The sequence below is a fragment of the Sander lucioperca genome, chromosome 3 (genome assembly GCF_008315115.2).
Source record: "Sander lucioperca isolate FBNREF2018 chromosome 3, SLUC_FBN_1.2, whole genome shotgun sequence".
NCBI lineage: Eukaryota > Metazoa > Chordata > Actinopteri > Perciformes > Percidae > Sander > Sander lucioperca.
This window is the reverse complement of record NC_050175.1, coordinates 17,062,141-17,079,567: the sequence shown is the minus strand read 5'-3', so window position 1 is coordinate 17,079,567 and position 17,427 is coordinate 17,062,141. Positions and strand designations below refer to the sequence as shown.

The window sequence follows — 17,427 nt, the reverse complement described above, 5'->3', positions numbered from 1 at the left end:
CCCTTTCATTTTCTCTACTGTGCCTCAATCTCTGCATTGGTGAACATGCAAATCAACAGGTGAGTGGGAACCTGACCTGATTCTCTGCTCTTTCTCCTTTCGTAGTTGGGAGAGCTGTTGAAGGACTGGCGTCGCCTGAACGTAGCCATTACCAGGGCTAAACACAAGCTGCTGATGGTGGGCTCTACCAAAACGCTACGACGCTACGCTCCTGTGGAGAAACTACTCAACCATCTCCAGGAAGAGAACATGATATCCTTTAATTACATCATACATTACTGTTTGATGGGAGTACCGTTAGCATTAATGCTAGTCATTTGTTGCAAAATCTGGTGTTAGTAAACAGTTCTGTACAGCAGAATTAAGCTTTACATGTTATGGAAATTTGAAGTGTGTTGAACAGCAAGTCGTTGAGGCTACAAGACTGCTTCTATGCAGTTTTTGTTGTTTCTTTTCTATGTATTTCTATGTGTTTCTAAAGTTTTTTTTCCTGAACTCTTACATCACATTATCCAGCTCCCGCCAGCTGCCCACGAGGCCTTACCAAGCATGTCCCTTTGAAAGAAGTCTTTGAAGCCATGGTGGTGTTTCCAGTGTCAGAGTGGAGCAGCCAGTGGCTCTGGATCACCTCAATAGGGCACAGATTGAATGCCAATCTGCAAACACACTGAATGATCTGGAGGCTGTGATCAGTTGACAACAATTTAAAACCTAGCCGTTGCTGTCCTGTCCATCTTTGGAAAAGAAAATCAACTAAAAGTATCCCAGGGGTTAAAGTACGACTTGGAACAGCGTTCCAGTAAACTAATTTAATTGGCAGTGTTTCCCGTTGTAACTGGAAATACAGATTACAATAATCAACACACTAGGAATGACACCTGAGGAACGTGTAGCATTTTGAGCGGACACTGTCTCTGATCTGCACCACACTAGTTAAACAAGTTTTATATTAGAATGACTTTAAATTAGTCTTTATTATACAAAGCTCTTGGAAACAGACGTTGCGTTGTTGTAAAAAAATTAAATATTAAATGAACCATTCAGCATCTTTTCGTATTGCCACATCTTTTGCGTTTTTGGGCTTTTCATACTGAAACAAGTGGAGTAGAGCGGCCTCAAAAACGTAATCACCAGACTGAACCTCAACAAGCTTAGCTGCTGGATTATGGTACCATGTGTCAAACCTCAACTAGGACTCTACTGATACACTGACAATATTTTAGACTTGACTGTTGGTACTTTCTCTAAGCATTTACACACACACAACACACAAAGTCATTCCTATGTGAATATGGAGACCATACCGAGTTATTTAAAGTTTGTTTTTGTCTCAGCTGCAACAGTCAGATAAGCTCAGAAATGTCTGTCAACTGAACTGCAGTTGAACTGTAGGATGAAAAATCTTGAACTATAAACAGAAAAGTGATGCTACAACACAGTTAAAACAACAGAATTATTTGTAGTCCTAAATTACTAAATCAATATTTTTCCATATCAAACCTCAAGTACATGTTGTATAAAGGATGAGGTGATGGCTGTAGTGTGTACTGTAATCTCTTATTTTGTGGATCAACTATACATCACTGAACTTCATACGTACTTGATGAGTAATATGGCATCGACAGTACTTGGTTTTAATCTGTGAATGGACTACACCGGCCTACAACAGTAAAGAAATGGAAACAACATACTGGTATATACATAAAGTTATAGTGTCTGTAACACAAAAAGCTCAAACAAAACCAAGTATTTGAGTCAATTCCTTTGCATACAACAGAATACAAGCAAACCTAAAGCTGTACGGAGACAGAATGATTACAAAGGAAACTACTTGGTATCATGAGAACCAGTTAAAACTCTAGGAATTTGTAGGAAACCACAATTATTGAACTGTGATAATTTAACTAATGATTTAGTTTTTCATTACTGTGATTAGAGCAGGTTGTATAACGTCACAAAGCTAACGGTGATTCCACCTTTGATCTGTTTGACCTCCAACACAACCTCTAATTATTCATGTATTGTCTCTGTATTTAGTTTTTAATTTTTTATGTGATTTTTGCGTCAGTTTTGTGAATAAATAATACAAATGCTATCAAAGCTTGAGATGTTCTTTCCATCCTGTAGTATGTTAGCATGCTGAGTGATGTTTCAATATTAGATTGACCAGTCTGGACAATAATCCGTTTGTCTTTTTATTTAAACCATCTCTAACCATCCGTAATGACTGTCCTATCATCCCCAACCCTTTAGGTTACATGTGGCTATAGTGTGATTGTTCCCTGCAGGACAGTGACAGCCTGTCCAGATATGTAGATTCTTCCGTCGTCTCTCACTTCTAGTTCCAGCTCCCCGCCTCGACTGGAGCACTGGTAAGCTACACACGGGATAATATGAGTGTCAGTATGGTTCAGCTCAGTAGTAATGAACTGTTTATAGTCAGAAAATGACACCTGTTATCAAGTTAATGACACATTGGTTGTAAAAGACTGTAAAAATTGCACTGGGACAAGTTGCTGATCAAATGTTAATGTGGAGTTAGTTCAATTAATTACCCAGCATTTTCTTCTTTCCTAGTTTCTTAGACCAGTAGCTACCCAGGACAGTGTGGGCAGAACCTGCAGGGACACAAAAGGCATAAGAAATATGCCTTTACCAACTATACTGCGTGGGTGCTAGACATCTGACATTGTACATTGCACGATTTTGTATTTTTGCCAGTACTTGCTGCTTGTATAGAAATGTGTAGGATTACTTAATTATCAGAAAGTACTTTTTTGCAACATAATATTACACACACTATAACCCAACAAAGACTGTCTGTCTGTGTTAGTAGGGCTAGTAGAAGTAGTCTACCAGTGACGGGATCCTCAGGGATGCCATTCCATGGAGCAAAGAATCTGGAGTAGAAGTCGTATCCTGGCTGGCAGTCTGGGGATCCTATTGGCAGAAAAAGGACAATTTGATTAACATGTCATTTGTTGGCTAATAGGCAAAAACCTCCGATGGGCATTTAAATGCAACATATAGACACACAAATAAAGTCTAACTAATAAAGGTTTTAGCATTGCAATGTATTACTTAAAAGACTCTGCATGTCTTAACTTTGGTACCACTGTAAATTTGAAATTACTGCATGTGGTCCGGCCCAACAAGTCATAAAACTGTCCAACAATATCCCCCTGGTCTAACCAAAGGAAATCATTGTTTAGCTCCTGTTACCTTTCATGGTGATGATTACTCCTTTGACTCTTCCACTCGTCTCACTGCTCTGAAGAGCAACAGGGTCAACTTTCAGACTGGTTAGCACTGACCTGCAGAAAAGACGCATGCAGCACATAAGCAGGGTCACAAACAAACATGGTGAGACACAAGTGAGAGATTTAGGAGACACTGCCCGTTTGTGAAGATGAATGACTATTATACTGTGTACGTGCGTGTGCATATGTGCGTTTTGATTGTAACCTGTCACAGCTGTCAGCCAGTCGAACCAGCAGTTTCTTCGTGTTGGAGCTCAGATATACATCCTGGATCGGGTGGTTTCCAACCGCAGCCTGTATCCCACATGCAGAAGCAGAGACACAGTTAATCATCCACACACAAACACAGGAATGCAATCGCACTGACATACTACTACACATATAGACAGTGAAGCAGGAGTGTACTGTAAAACATGGTGTCTTGCTGACAGGTGTCTTACTAACCTTGATGATGTCTCTGAACTCATTGGCATCCTGAAAAAACAAATTTTAGAAAACAAACCGTTAGAATAGCATTGTGTTGTCTTTTCAAATACTTTGCAAAGTTACTAAACAACTTTCTTTTGGAAAACCTTGCAATGCTAATGCAGAATGTTTGAGTTCTGCTAATCCAGCTACAGCTGAATCTTAACATTATTTCATGTTTTTTGAGACATAATTGAACCTGTAATTGTATTATCCTTGTATTTATCTGACCACATACTGTACCTCCTGGGTTGGTGGGTTGAGAGGAAAGTCCATGATGTACCCTTCCCCCTGCTGGGTGACAGCCAGATCTCCACTCCTGGTCTCAAACACCAGTTTGGGATTCTCATTCTCTAACGTGAATATATATACACATAGCACATTATGCTCACAGGCTAGCTGATGAACTTGGTTTACTGACAGATGTGGGTTCGTTGGCTAACAATACTTTGCTCTTTCTTGTATTTAGCTGCACTGTGTATTTACATGGAACAGCGTTACAATATGGACAGCTTTGTTATTGTCAGGTAAATCATTACAAAAGTATTTCAAAATGCCTCCCAGTTAAACTTTATGGATTTCTGTGTTTGTCTTTTCTTTAGTTCCAAAGCAAGCCAATGCATTAACTGGATTTTAACTGGAAATAACCTTGATATGCTGTTCATGTCTGTGTGTTTGTTTTGTAACTTACGCTTATACTTGAACAGCACTGCTGCAGAAGCCAGAGTGGCATGACCACACAGATTCACTTCATTGGTTGGTGTAAACCATCGAAGTCGGAACCTTGATCCTTTTAATCACATTGTCAGAAAGGTGCTTTAACACACATAGAACTTTAACATGAAGCCTACACATAATCATCCACAGAGTCTACCATTTAACACAACAAATTATCTAAAACATTGAGGGAATAAATTATTTGCTTAAAATTTAGCACAATTTCACCCTATAAAGGGAAGTTTGTACATATCCACCAATGAATTTAATGTATTGAATCAAGGAATGTATACATGAAGATGTGTATAGTGATGTGTATATCTATATGTTTCTGTGTGCTGGCTGTGAAAACAAATATCCCTCTGGGAAAATTAATCTAAAAACAAATCTACTTGAGGTGCATATACAGTATGACGTTAATTAAAGTCTGAGACCTATTGGAGTTCTACTATGGTTACGTATGGTTACTTTAGTGGAAATATTTACCTTCATTCAAGAGATTTTTAAGCTGTGCGTAAATGAAACTGGCATTCCTTTCTGTGCAGTTGTAGGCTACCAGTTGTGAAACTGAGTAACTACATGCTGCATTTTTAACTGACCGCTCATTGCATTGTTCTTCCCATTTCCAACAATGCAAGTCTTAGCTGTGTTGTTGCCTGTCAGACTGCTGAGGACAGGTGTTTTGAACACAAAGAAGAAAAGTGAGCTCAGTAACATGCACAGAGGTTCACAGTTGTGTCTTTTTATCTGCAACCAAAATGTCTTAAACAATGTCTGACTTGTCATTCTACCTTTGTTCCTTATAGCCACTTAGTTTTCTGCAATGATTAACATGTATATTATGACTTTATCAAAACAACTGCTTAAGTTAGTGGTATATCAATGTAATCCATTAATCTGTTTGTTTCTCATCAGTGTGCCTGGATTTTCCAAACAGATCCTAAACAGTGAAGGCATAATTGTTAAGTGAGAGTTGTCCATACTTGCAATTAAAATCTGCACTTTCCTCTGAAGGTAAAATTGTTTGTGCTTTTATTATTCCATGAGTTCTTTATTGCTTGCAACAGCCTCAATAACGAGGTTGTACATTGGGCAAGGATTGTTTGAAACACTGGGGTAATTATTGTAATGAAATGCTAACCTGTCCCAGACTGGTGCATTTCTGTTGAATGCATCTGACAAGAAACTGATAGGTATGATCAATAATAAATTATGTAATGGTAATATATGATTTGATATTACCTGTGGTAAAATTGTCAGAGGGATTGATCCTGGTGATGAAAGCTGTTTCTGACAGGTTCATCTCTGCTGCTATCCTCTGGTACAAATAATCACTCAGTTCCTTTTAAAACACAAATATTTTTTTGTGACACTGAGAAATGCACATACATGGATAGATTTAAAAAAAAAAAAAAAACATTAACTATATTTTACAACAAATTGTGTAATTATGTAACCTATTATGAACAACTAAAACTTGTGAACTTTGCTGACTGAAAATGTCCAATTGATCAATAAATGTTACAAGGAGCAGTCGTGATCCTTGAACAAACCAAATACACAATTTTAAGTGTCTTTTACTCACATGCATAAGTGGACAAATAGCCGCAGGGTTTCCCTTGAACGGTAAATTTGTGAAGGCGTCTAGAGTAAATACTGGAATCTCCATTATGATTAGACGAAATATGAAAATGGCTTGAAACTAAAACAGTCACAGTTAGGACGGTGAAGTTTTACACAGTCGACCCGCTGCTGTTGATGGACTTTATACCCCGTCTGTTTGGTTTCAGCAGACGCCCCTCAGTGTCACCTCTGGTTGCCAGATTTTCAACCTATGTTTCCAGAGGCATGACTATAGTGTTTAGACACTTTGTCTAGTGTCGGAACTCAGAAACGAGTTCGTTATTGTCATGTAGGCTAATAGACCTATAATCTCTGCTCACTCATAGGCTACAAACATTTAATGAATTAACTGCGGTCATAACAGTTCAAATGTGCCTTTCGATGGAAAAAAAATCTAGCCTACTTTTTGGGGGATACGTTTTCCTTACAATGTATGATTTATGCTTTTGTAGATTATCATACCTAAATAATCAGCATGCTGATCTTAGTTTTTTTCACAGTGCAGGCACTATACTGTTTAGCATCCACAGTGTGCATGCCTGCCTGAGTGCAACAAGAGGTATCAATAAATGAATTGCTGAACAGGCATAAAAAATGTAAATACATTCCATTACTCCCTCGGGGTTTATAAACGCACACAGCCTGTTAACAAGCAATCTTGATAGAACTTTAAGAAATAACATAACCCCTCTTCCTATAACACTTTTATTTTGTATTAATAATAATATCAATACTATTAATAGCAATGTATATATATATATATATATTATATATACACACACACACACACACACACACACACACACACACGCACACACACACACGCACACACACACACACACACACACACACGCACACACACACACACACACACACACACACACACACACACACACACACACACACTTTTAACTTGTCAAAGTCTCGCGACAACATACCTGATCGGGTTTGCTGATAAGGTTAGTGACACCTGAGAGGCTCGGGACAGGAGCAGGAGACCGGGGACGGGAGGCAACTGTGAGATAATTTCATCGTTTTCAGACGTTTGTCACTGACGTCTGACATATTTTGGTCTGGGGATATATTTTGATGACCACTGACATCGTACGCCCTCTGCCCTGTACGTTTGACCGCTGTCGGTGTCCTACAGTTAACGTTAGCCTTAGCTGTTAACGTTAGCCCTTAGCTGTTAGCCTTAACGTTAGCTGTAAAGGAAATTTCACCGCCGCACGGTAACTCGCCGCCTCCAGTCATTTGAATGAGGGCAAGGCGGCAGAGGGAAAGCGGTTTTGATCACGGCTGTAGGGGTATGAAGCGGTTGCCGCCCACGTTAACGCGCACATATTTTGCTATACTTGCCATACCCAGAGCTTACCGTGCAGAACTTTTGACGGTAACCGACGGGCGGCAGGAACCACTTTAAAAAAAAAAAACGCTTTCTTTTTGGGGAACGATCTTGCAGGTAGGCGATTGCTCCGCTGTGGTGTGAAACCAGCTTGCTAACGTTAATGTTATCAAGCTAACATTAGCCAGTCAGCCTGACAGCAGAGGAACATTTGCATCATTAGAGAACCCAGAATCCAGGCTGTCAAATATTATCCTGTGGCGACCTTCAAAGAAGTAACTTTACTACAGAATAAATAACGTCATGTTAGGATATGTTTGGAAAGGTCTTAGTAAGTTGAACCGTGGTTAGCGTTACGTTAGCTAGCAAGGCTCTTGGTTTTACACTTTGAGACAGTTGGAAGGAGGAAGTAATAAAGGTTAGTTTAACTGTTGTGACAGCCACAGTTACGAGTTTTAATGGTGCTAAATGAATAGATTTCCTACCGGGTATTTGTTATTGCATACTGTTTATAATTCCGGGTACACCGTTTTTGTCTCTGGTAATTGTTTAGTTTTATACAGATTACAAACTTGTTTAATACACCAGTTTCCTACAGAAAGGGTGTTGTGCAATGCATTATTACACTGAGGATATCTGTAAATTATATGCACATATTTCACAGGTGAATACTTCTGTTCTGGTTATAATGTACTGTACGCATAGAAGTAGAAGCAACATGTGGCTGTAATAATCTATAAAGACATTTTAAAGTAGTTTGTTTAAAGTATTTATTTATTAAAGCAATCTGCGCAGATAATACTCAGAATTGTACTGTCCTTAATTTAGACCTTGCGCCCAGGGACTCCACACACTGAGGATTGTTAGGAGGTCAGCGGATACTGGAAGCACAGCGTTATTTAATGATGACTGTGTGACCTGGTCTTTTCCAAGTGTCTGTATTTAATAAAAGTATTATTGACACAGTAATGTAATGTGTTGCTGCTATGTTGTGTTCTCTTTGGCAGTGAGGATGTCTTTGAATGAAGAGGGTTATGTGGTTCGGATCAGAGGACTACCCTGGTCCTGCACGCAGGAAGAGGTTGCCAGTTTTTTCTCTGGTGAGAAAACACACACACACACACACACACACACACACACACACACACACACGTCTTTACAGCTTGAGGCATGAACAGTGTGATTGAATGACAATTGAGTGACAATAAACACAACTATTTTCCTTTGTGACTTAAGGGCTGCACTGCAAAACCAGTCTGCTCAGCTATGCAATTGAAATCTGCTACAAAACTTTTTTTTCATTGTTTGCATAAGTGGAATCTAACTCGCCTCATAGACATTTTATATGTGACTGTCCAAGAGTCTTCTGTCTCTCCTACAACCTGTCTTGTTACTACGCACAGAAACGACATGGGTTTCCCAACCTCATCTTAATGTTTCAAATTTCACACGACTCCAGCCGTTAGAAAGCAGTCAAGATCTCAAGTGGATCAGATAATGGCATATTGTTAGATTCTATTTGCTTGAGCTCCAAATGGCTCAATTTAGATTGGATCTAGTTGTACCCTTTATTCTGATTTTTTTTTCTTTATGACAGGAAATGTTTGTGTAGGCAGCCTTTTAAGGAAATCTCAATCGATGTTACTTATTTACAGACTGTGACATCGTTGGGAAAGTAAACGGAGTGTGCTTTACCTACTCCAAAGAAGGACGTCCTAGTGGAGAGGCTTTTATTGAGCTGAAAATGTCTGAGGATTTCAAGAATGCCCTTGCCAAGGACCGTAAATACATGGGACACCGATACATAGAGGGTAAGCAATATAACAAATCACGACAGACTAATGGACCAGTGGGTGTTTACCTGTGTCGACTTTGTCTTTGAATAATTGCTGCATTATATGACATTACTGATAAAACACAGTCAAAACGCAACATACTCTTTTGTTTACTCTGTCTGTCACCTATATTGAATTCCCCATACAAATATACATTTCCGTGTGCATGTGTGTGTGCGTGTGTGCGTGTGCGTGTGCGTGTGTGTGTGTGTGTGTGTGTGTGTGTGTGTGTGTGTGTGTGTGTGTGTGTGTGTGTGTGTGTGTGTGTGTGTGTGTGTGTGTGTGTGTGTGTGTGTGTGTGTGTGTGTGTGCGTGCGTGCGTGCGTGCGTGCGCGCGTGTGTGTGTGTGTGTGAAGCTTTAAACCAAACTAATGAAACAATTGTAATTTTCTAAGTTTAATTGTCCTTTCAGATCTTGACATTGACATGTTTGTGTGCGTGTGTATGTCTGAATCAGTGTTCAAGTCGAACCGTAGTGAGATGGACTGGGTACTTAAACGTAGCGGCCCTGCTGACTATGACAGCTGCAGCGGCTCCATGTTGCGACTTAGAGGCCTTCCCTTTGGCTGCAGCAAGGAGGAGATTGTTCAGTTTTTCTCAGGTACATAAACTTTTGTAACTATTATTGAATTGTACTGCTATTACACCATTTATGTTAATCTGAGGAATAGTTTTTACAGACACGCTGTAGTTTTGTAATTTTCTTGACTGTAAAACACCACAGTGTAAGGGTGCTGACAGAACTGCAGCTAGCTTTTAAATTGTGCGAAAGAGCATCTTAGCATGCAGTGCAAGACAATCAAATGAGACAAAACCACTAAAAGCTCTGCATACATTTCACTTATCTCTTGGGTAATATTTATGCGTTCAGAGAGGGGGCGGAAGCGCCGCGAAACGCTGCCTGACAGACAGCTCTATGTGTGATTAGAAAAGATTAGAGGAGTAGAATCGCTTCTTGACTGCCGCAGAGAAATGCACTTTGCGGTGCTCTGTGGCGTTTCGCGGTGCTTCCGCCTCCGGTCTATTGCCCGGCTCGATCTGCTCTGTGCAACGTGCTAGGGCTCCATCAAAAATAGACACGGCATGTATTTTTAGCGGAGCAGAGCGGATAGCCCCTTCTGGGACGCTTCTAAAACGCTGGTGGAATCACAAGCATTGTCTAGAGTGGCTGCAATCAGCTGCGCCCGGTGAAATCCAATAAGTCTAGTTTAAGCAAGTATAAAACGTGCAACAAATTGAAATAGCTATTATTCAGATATTAATAATATGATATGATTCAATCAGGATTTATAGTGCCTTAACTATGGAATCTGTGTTATTTAGCCTATTATTTCTGTTTTATTTTTTCATCATCATTTTCTGTTTTAAAGCCATATTTTCTTGTGGATGTTTACATTAAAACTGTTAAAGTGGCTTAAAGAGATCATCACTATCTCTCTGGTAGCATTATGCACATATATAACAATCAAAAATATGGTAATAACATTTTAGATATAATCTAATGATGCTTAAAATGTATTACTGCAGCGCCAAAAGGCGCTGTGAAATCTTTTGGGTGCACCTAAATGAAAAAGTTAGGCGCACCAGTGCAACCAATGTAGAAAGTTAGTCTGGAGCCCTGCTTCATTAAATAAGGCCAAGAAATAGTTGTAATTAAAAGTCTAAGAACATGTCTACTATCACTTTCTTACATTGTTCCAAGTCTAAAGGCCCAGGTAGAATATAAAGCCACAATATGTAGAATTTCTATCTGACTATAGCGTCTTTAACATTATTCTGGTGGCTAGTTCATATTTGTACAAAAGTGGAACAACGGCCAACTTTACATTTACAAGCTCTTTTTTTAAAGAGTACCATGGAATTAGGAAATGTGACTTTGATTGTATCACGACAAATTCAAATTACGGCTAACTGCACTTTGAACAGTGCTTTCCACTTTACTGATCAAACCAGAACTACACACCACGACATAAGGATACGAAAAAACACTAACATTCAAAGTACATTTTCAGATTTGCCAACACTTTTTTCACATTTTGCATTTCTCTCATATTATAAAGTGGTATTAATTTGACTTATATTGACTTATAGTCAGTCAACATGTCTGTGTGTCATGGCCCAAAGGCCTAATGTACTATATGTATGTATGTATGTTTGTTCTTGTAGTATAGTCATACTGTGTTTACCAATTTGTCCTTGCTATGAAATGTTAGTATGCCTCATATCATGTTAGTGTAAAACTAACAATTTATTTAGCATGCATATTCTATATGACGTTACTATCATGCCTCCTAAAGGGGGTTCAAAGATAGACTGGGCTAGTTTGGCTGAGAGGAGACAGTCCCATGACGCTGATCTGGGGTCAGTATTGTGATTATGCTCACTGGTAGCCTTTATCTAAGATAATCAACACTTGAGAATTATTATGGGACAGTGTGGATCAACACTAATAATTAATGATGTTGAACTAAATTCAGTTAAGTGTAAGAACCTTTTTGGTATGCGTCCACTTTAATTTTATAGCTGCTGACTCCAGGCCAGTATTTGTTTAATCGCCTTGCTGGGCCCCTTGTGTAAATACATTTCACACATTCATTCAGAGGTCCCTTTTTTAATGCAGTCTTATCAGATACTACAGCTGATATTTATTAATCCTGAAAGCTCCAGTGATGCAGTGGGTGTTGTTCTTTCTATTCTACACATCTATCAGTCTACCTACCGACCTATGTATTTATGTGTGCTTGGGTTGAAGGGTTGAGAATCGTGCCAAATGGGATTACTCTGCCAGTGGACTACCAGGGGAGGAGCACAGGGGAAGCCTTCGTGCAGTTTGCCTCAAAGGAGATAGCAGAAAAGGCTCTGGGGAAACACAAGGAAAGAATAGGGCACAGGTGGGACAGAGGGGAAAGGGATGGGCTGGACTGGGTTGGGCTTCTATTGCAGTATTAATGGTATGGGTTCTGTTATGGTTGAATGATAAGCATGGGTTGGTGTGCTAGAATAATTATGGTAAACAATAATAACATGGGTAAATTAATTGGGTGGATCATGTTTATTAAAATGATAAGGGGATGGGTTTGAATGGGTTTATGTATTGTAACAATGGTGACATGTTGAATAATGAGATGAAAGCTCTAATCTGTAAATTTAAGGTGGTGTGAGTATTTTATGCCATAGACAGTTTTGCTGTTGGTCGTCTAAGACCTGGGAGATCTATTTATTTGTATTAGAGCAACATTTTGGTACATTGGATCATTTTATTGACACTTCATTCATATCGTTTTATACATGTATTTTACAGATAATTTACTGTAGATGAGGGGATTAGGGTTAGTCAAGGCAGCCTCTACCATTAAAGCATCTCTTTTGGCATTTCTTGATCATTAAAATGATCAATACAACACATAAAAGCCCTGTAAGGATTTTCTTTACTGTAAGTAACAAGTGGAGGTTGGCATAGAACATCCTTTACTACAGCCCTTATCCCAGCTAATAATGAGATTTTGTTGAGGTTGTTCAGTCTTTCAGACACTCAGCTCCAGGTTAAAACTACTTAGACCACTATTTAGAATATTTGTTTTTTGTGTGTTTATCTTTTCTCTCTGTATATCATATGTATGTATGTGGCTTGAGCTAAGCCATTTCTATGCCTTAACCCTCTCCTCTGCCCCGATCCACCCCAATGGCCTCTTATATTGCAGGTATATAGAGATTTTTAAGAGCAGTCGCAATGAGATCAAAGCCTACTACGAGCTGCCCCGGCGGGGGATGGGAGGCCAGAGACCGGGGCCCTACGATAGACCCATGATGGGGGCACCCAGGGGAGGGTTTTTTGGGCCCGGGCCTGGCCGCGGTGGGGCTCTGATGGACACCATGAGGGGTGGAGGAGGCTATGGAGGAGGTAAGCAGAGTTCTGTATTTCTGTATAAAGGAATATTTGTGGCTGCAAAAGTGTAATTGGTCTGTGTAGATTAGGCTTGTTGTTAGGTTTTGTCATCTGTCTTGTGGAGCCGTTGGTGATGTGGATGAATGAGCCCTGCTTCAATTGTGTTATGTTTGTGTCCAGGTTACGGTGACTTTGACAGCTACAATGGCTTCAACAACTACTGTTTTGGCAACGGCATGTTTGATGAGCGAGTGAGAGGCGAAAGGGTAGCAAGAGGTAAAGTCCAAAAATGTTTTACCATCTAGAGTCTGCCATTCAGAAATACATGTTTGTAAGCCTCAATTTATAAAAAGTTTGGCATCCCTGCCAAAAGGCTAAAATGGCTTCCAGTAATTTTTTTTTTTTTTTACATTTTTTCTCTTTCAAATGAATGACAGTTTGGCACAAATCTAAAACAAAAAACATTTTAAGTTTTATATTGATTATGTGAATAAATAGAATTAGGATTGTTGTAAATTAAATTAAAGCAGCATATTTTGATCTTCTTGGCTTGTAGTCTCTCATAGGAGGCTATATAAATACTTCACACATTTAACAAGACACATTAATAACCTAAACACACATACAGTATGTTTTTCTTCTAATATGTTGTTTTTCTTATTATCATTAAAGATGCACTATGAGTTCCTGCATGGTTTCAGCGCAATTTAATTTTTTTCTCAAATCGTAGGCATCTCTCCTTGATCCGCTAGCTGCCTGCCCCACTGGAGGCACAGGCTGTGCACCAAAATACAAGAAACACGTTCCAGGCAATCACCGACAAGATGGTTGGGGGAGGGTGTGGGGGTTAGTGACAGTTAGTCAGTTAGTCATGACCGTTACAGAAACATGGGGGGAGGAGCGAGCTTGAATTTACTTGGAACGTCAACACAAGTAACGTCATGCGGGAACGCATAGTGCACCTTTAAGTAAATGAAAAGTTTGCATGTATCAGATTACTTCTCTTTTCTACATCAATAAAGGTTGGATTGGTAATCTGTGGATGCATTTGTGTTTTGGCTCAGGGATAGGAGGCCACAGTTACGGTGGTCAAAATGATGTTTGTTCAGGCCTCCACGGCGGTCATTTTGTCCATATGAGGGGTTTACCTTTCCGTGCCACAGAGGGAGACATCGCTAAAGTAAGAACACAAACACACACACACACACACACTGAGGCCAGTTCATTTTATTATTTTTCTTGAAGATTTTTTCAAACAATATGCAGAGCATCTTCAGGTCTTGAAAAGTCTTTAAAAGCACTGAATTCAGTTTCCTCAAAGCCATTCCAAAAGCCTTACATTTAACTAACAGAAGTCATAGATTTTTTTTTCCGTTTACTGCTTTACGCAGTGATGTTAGTTATAAAATGTTTTTGTATCAGATTGCGGGCTGTCAGGAGAGGTTGTACACTTACAGTGGCATTATTGTGACAGTGGATTGTGCTGCTGGAGGCTGTTCAATCCTTTTTTGTGAAGTTTCAGTTAGCTCCATCAGATCCGTAGCAAACACTGTCACTACTGCTAGCTGCAGCAGCTACGAAGCTTATCCAAGTGTTGATTTTAGCAAAATCTTTCATCAAAACATTCAATCATTTTGAATTGGTGAATCCACCCATACATTTTCTGCCGCGTATCTGTAAGGCTGTTAATGTTGTGTTCATACTGTATAATGGTGTTGGTTAGGAAGCCCAATAAGCTACTACATTTAAATAAATGCTGAATGTTGATAGTCATGAAAAAAGCTTGTTGGCATTATCTGTATCTGCCTGCTCATGTATGTATGTATCTGTGTTAATGTCTTTCTTTGTTGGTGTAGTTCTTCTCTCCTTTGAATCCCCTGAGGGTCCACGTTGATGTGGCTCCCAACGGGAAGTCGACTGGAGAAGCAGATGTGGAGTTTCGCTCCCATGAAGACGCTGTGGCAGCCATGTCTAAAGACAAGAACCACATGCGTATGTCCTCCTGTTTTCTTCTTCGGCTTGTCTTTGTCTTTTGTTGGTTCGTGTTAACACCTTTCTTCACGCTACATAAGAGAATCAGCTATAGCTATAGCAGAACCAGAATAATAGCATAAATCAACAAGCTCAACAGATAAGCTGCCAGGGTTTTAGATGGTTTACTGAGTGGGGCAGGATTTAATGTTGGAATTTCTTTTTAAAGAGCATTATGAAAATATAATCCTGGTATTTCTCATGACATTATTTGAGATATTTCAGATTGTACTTAAACTTGGACATAAAGCAGGTGAATTTAATTTACATTAAAGAGTAGAAGAAACACAAGTTCTTCAATATGAATGACGGAATGATGTTTTCTCCACAGAGCATCGCTATATTGAGCTGTTTCTTAACTCAACAGCTAGTGGAGCAGCTGAAATGAGTGAGTTTTCCTTATCTTTTATGATAAATAAAGTATGAATAAAAGTTGGGTGTTAGTTCTTTTATTTTAATTGTTTAACTCACACTAACCATGTTTCCATCCACACGTTTTGATGCGAATTAAGTAATAGCGAATGAAAAATGCCTTATGGAAACAGTAAAATTTGAAAGGTTTGTACGTTCGATCTCATTGGATTTTCTCTTAATCGGTAAACGGCTTATGCGATAAACACTGATGCAAACGTTATTTGCAGAATAAATAATGAATTGCGATTTACGTTTTTAGGTCATTTTATGGTTGTAACCCGCCATAAAACGAAGAAGTTGTTTTAGGTCATTTCTGCCACGGATTTCCGCTTTCTTTGCAGACATGGCGGGTGTCAACAAAGACCGATAAGTGGACGAATGAGGACACGAGAGACTTTAATTTAATTTAATTAACGGGCGAACTTTAACAGCTATATGTCGCTATCAGCTGGCACATAAGCACTATTACAACTTGTGCAATATTAATCATTTGTAGGTAGACGGTGTGATCCATTTTGGCGAGCAAAACTTTGTTCGCAAATGTTAGTTTGAATGTTGTGTGATTTAGTGTGAAAATGAATGGAAACAACTTAAAATGTCACAAATATATTCAATATACCAATTTGACCACAAAACGGCATGTGACGTCATTACGCACAGGTTTGTATTTGCTTTAAAGCCCTTGGATGGAAACACACTTTCACCGACTTTATTCGCGTGAATGTTTTTAGCGAACTTCAGATAATTCGATTGACAAGTGGATGGAAACAGCTGTAGTCATTATGGTCATAAGAAATGACTTCATCCTTTTTACACTGATCTATCTTTTCAAAACCATCTCAGGTCGTGGCGGCGGCGGTTACTATGGTAACTCAGGAGGGGGCGGAGGCTCACGGAGCAGCGGGCTGCGAGGTTCATACTGATGATGTCATCCCACGCTTCCAATCCATCCTGGCGTTTGTCTGGCGTCTCTTCAGGCCACATTCACTCGATTACTTTTTCTAAGCAGAAGAGCTGATCTGAAGTCGTTTGTTTCGTAACAGCCGTTCTTTTTATGGTGGTTGTACTAAAATCTTATTTCAGATACTAGAACAGATCAGATATGACCTCAACAAGCACTATTATTATACCATTCCTAAACGCATATGAAGACGCATATGTTTCTTACATTTTTAAAACAATTGGTTATAGTAATAGTTTTTCATGATTTACATGAAAAGTAAGCTTTTTTTTAAAAAAAATCAAACACCATTTATTTTGCCAGAGTTTTGAATGGCATTGAAAGGGATGCACTTTAATTTGTCTTGTTTCACATCCCACTGTTGGCAGGAGATGTTAGTCAGTGCAGAGGAGACAGAATTTCATAGAACACAGATGAACAGCTGAGGGATTTAATAAGTAGAAAAGGATAATTTTGAGCATGGTTACTTTGAATCTGATCAGTTGATGTAAACTTTGCTTTGGATTGGTTGACGGGCTGGGGTGAATGATGCTCTTTAGTAGGTGGAGCAGTGAGAAGCAACGTCAAAACATTCCAAGAATCTCTAAGTAAGAAATTCTGATTTGAAAAAAAAAAAGTTTATAAAATCTTTGTTTATTCTGGTTTAAACTTATTTTCAGCAGTACATTTGACCAAGCTGTAATATACTAATTCAAACTGGATTTCAGATCAGCTTTTCTGGTTTGAAAAGTTTGACAAATGTGAGCCATTGTGTTTTTTATGAATGTTTTCACAGTTCATTACAGAATTTAAAACTAAGTTGAATATATATTCCACTCTCAAAGAGTGAGAGTGAAATAAAGTCTCTATATTTGAGCTGTACATTTTGCCTAATAAATTTTATATTTAAT

At 39.0% G+C, this 17,427-nt stretch overlaps 3 protein-coding genes across 10 annotated transcripts in view; 2 read left to right on the top strand and 1 right to left on the bottom strand.

Moving 5' to 3' along the window:
* The window catches only part of dna2 (DNA replication helicase/nuclease 2), a 16,516-nt gene extending 14,421 nt beyond the window's left edge, over positions 1–2,095 (top strand). For all 4 annotated transcript variants that reach the window (XM_035999396.1, XM_035999395.1, XM_031314370.2 and 1 more), the window contains exons 24-25: positions 106–252; positions 508–2,095. In XM_035999396.1, coding sequence (XP_035855289.1) covers positions 106–252; positions 508–561 — 201 coding nt within the window. In that variant the 3' untranslated portion in view covers positions 562–2,095. The remainder of the gene's footprint in view (positions 1–105; positions 253–507) is intronic.
* LOC116060667 (phenazine biosynthesis-like domain-containing protein 1) lies at positions 1,566–7,249 on the bottom strand. 2 transcript variants are annotated; one of them, XM_035999400.1, is made up of 10 exons: positions 7,004–7,249; positions 5,685–5,784; positions 4,417–4,515; positions 3,969–4,078; positions 3,705–3,734; positions 3,466–3,554; positions 3,223–3,314; positions 2,857–2,940; positions 2,556–2,618; positions 1,566–2,377 (listed from the first exon to the last, which is right to left on the bottom strand). In XM_035999400.1, exons 2-10 carry the CDS (start codon positions 5,743–5,745, stop codon positions 2,265–2,267), a joined length of 741 nt encoding a protein of 246 aa, XP_035855293.1. In that variant the 5' UTR covers positions 5,746–5,784; positions 7,004–7,249; the 3' UTR covers positions 1,566–2,264. The 2 variants fall into 2 exon arrangements, with proteins under 2 accessions (XP_035855293.1, XP_031170239.1); XM_031314379.2 differs by lacking the exon at positions 7,004–7,249 and adding an exon at positions 6,028–6,435.
* On the top strand, positions 6,979–17,427 carry hnrnph3 (heterogeneous nuclear ribonucleoprotein H3 (2H9)). Of its 4 annotated transcripts, XM_035999398.1 has the most exons (12): positions 7,248–7,334; positions 7,491–7,527; positions 8,418–8,510; positions 9,066–9,221; positions 9,703–9,846; positions 11,998–12,136; positions 12,947–13,146; positions 13,312–13,407; positions 14,196–14,311; positions 14,988–15,123; positions 15,494–15,550; positions 16,420–17,141. In XM_035999398.1, the coding sequence occupies exons 3-12, from the start codon at positions 8,423–8,425 to the stop codon at positions 16,497–16,499; spliced, it is 1,212 nt and encodes a 403-aa protein (XP_035855291.1). In that variant the 5' UTR covers positions 7,248–7,334; positions 7,491–7,527; positions 8,418–8,422; the 3' UTR covers positions 16,500–17,141. The 4 variants fall into 4 exon arrangements, with proteins under 4 accessions (XP_031170236.1, XP_035855292.1, XP_035855291.1 ...); XM_031314376.2 differs by lacking the exons at positions 7,248–7,334; positions 7,491–7,527 and adding an exon at positions 6,979–7,082 and having other exon boundaries at positions 16,420–17,427; XM_035999399.1 differs by lacking the exons at positions 7,248–7,334; positions 7,491–7,527 and adding an exon at positions 6,991–7,076 and having other exon boundaries at positions 16,420–17,427.

Bases quoted from the DNA above. Each gene is read 5' to 3' on its own strand.
- hnrnph3 (XM_031314376.2), top strand. From the start codon at position 8,423: ATGTCTTTGAATGAAGAGGGTTATGTGGTTCGGATCAGAGGACTACCC. The intron at 13,408-14,195 runs GTAAAGTCCAAA...GTTTTGGCTCAG, and splicing joins AGGCGAAAGGGTAGCAAGAG to GGATAGGAGGCCACAGTTAC. The intron at 14,312-14,987 runs GTAAGAACACAA...TTGTTGGTGTAG, and splicing joins CAGAGGGAGACATCGCTAAA to TTCTTCTCTCCTTTGAATCC.
- LOC116060667 (XM_031314379.2), bottom strand. From the start codon at position 6,111: ATGGAGATTCCAGTATTTACTCTAGACGCCTTCACAAATTTACCGTTC. The intron at 5,785-6,027 runs GTGAGTAAAAGA...GTGTTTTAAAAG, and splicing joins CTATTTGTCCACTTATGCAT to GAACTGAGTGATTATTTGTA. The intron at 3,735-3,968 runs GTACAGTATGTG...TTGTTTTTTCAG, and splicing joins TCAACCCACCAACCCAGGAG to GATGCCAATGAGTTCAGAGA.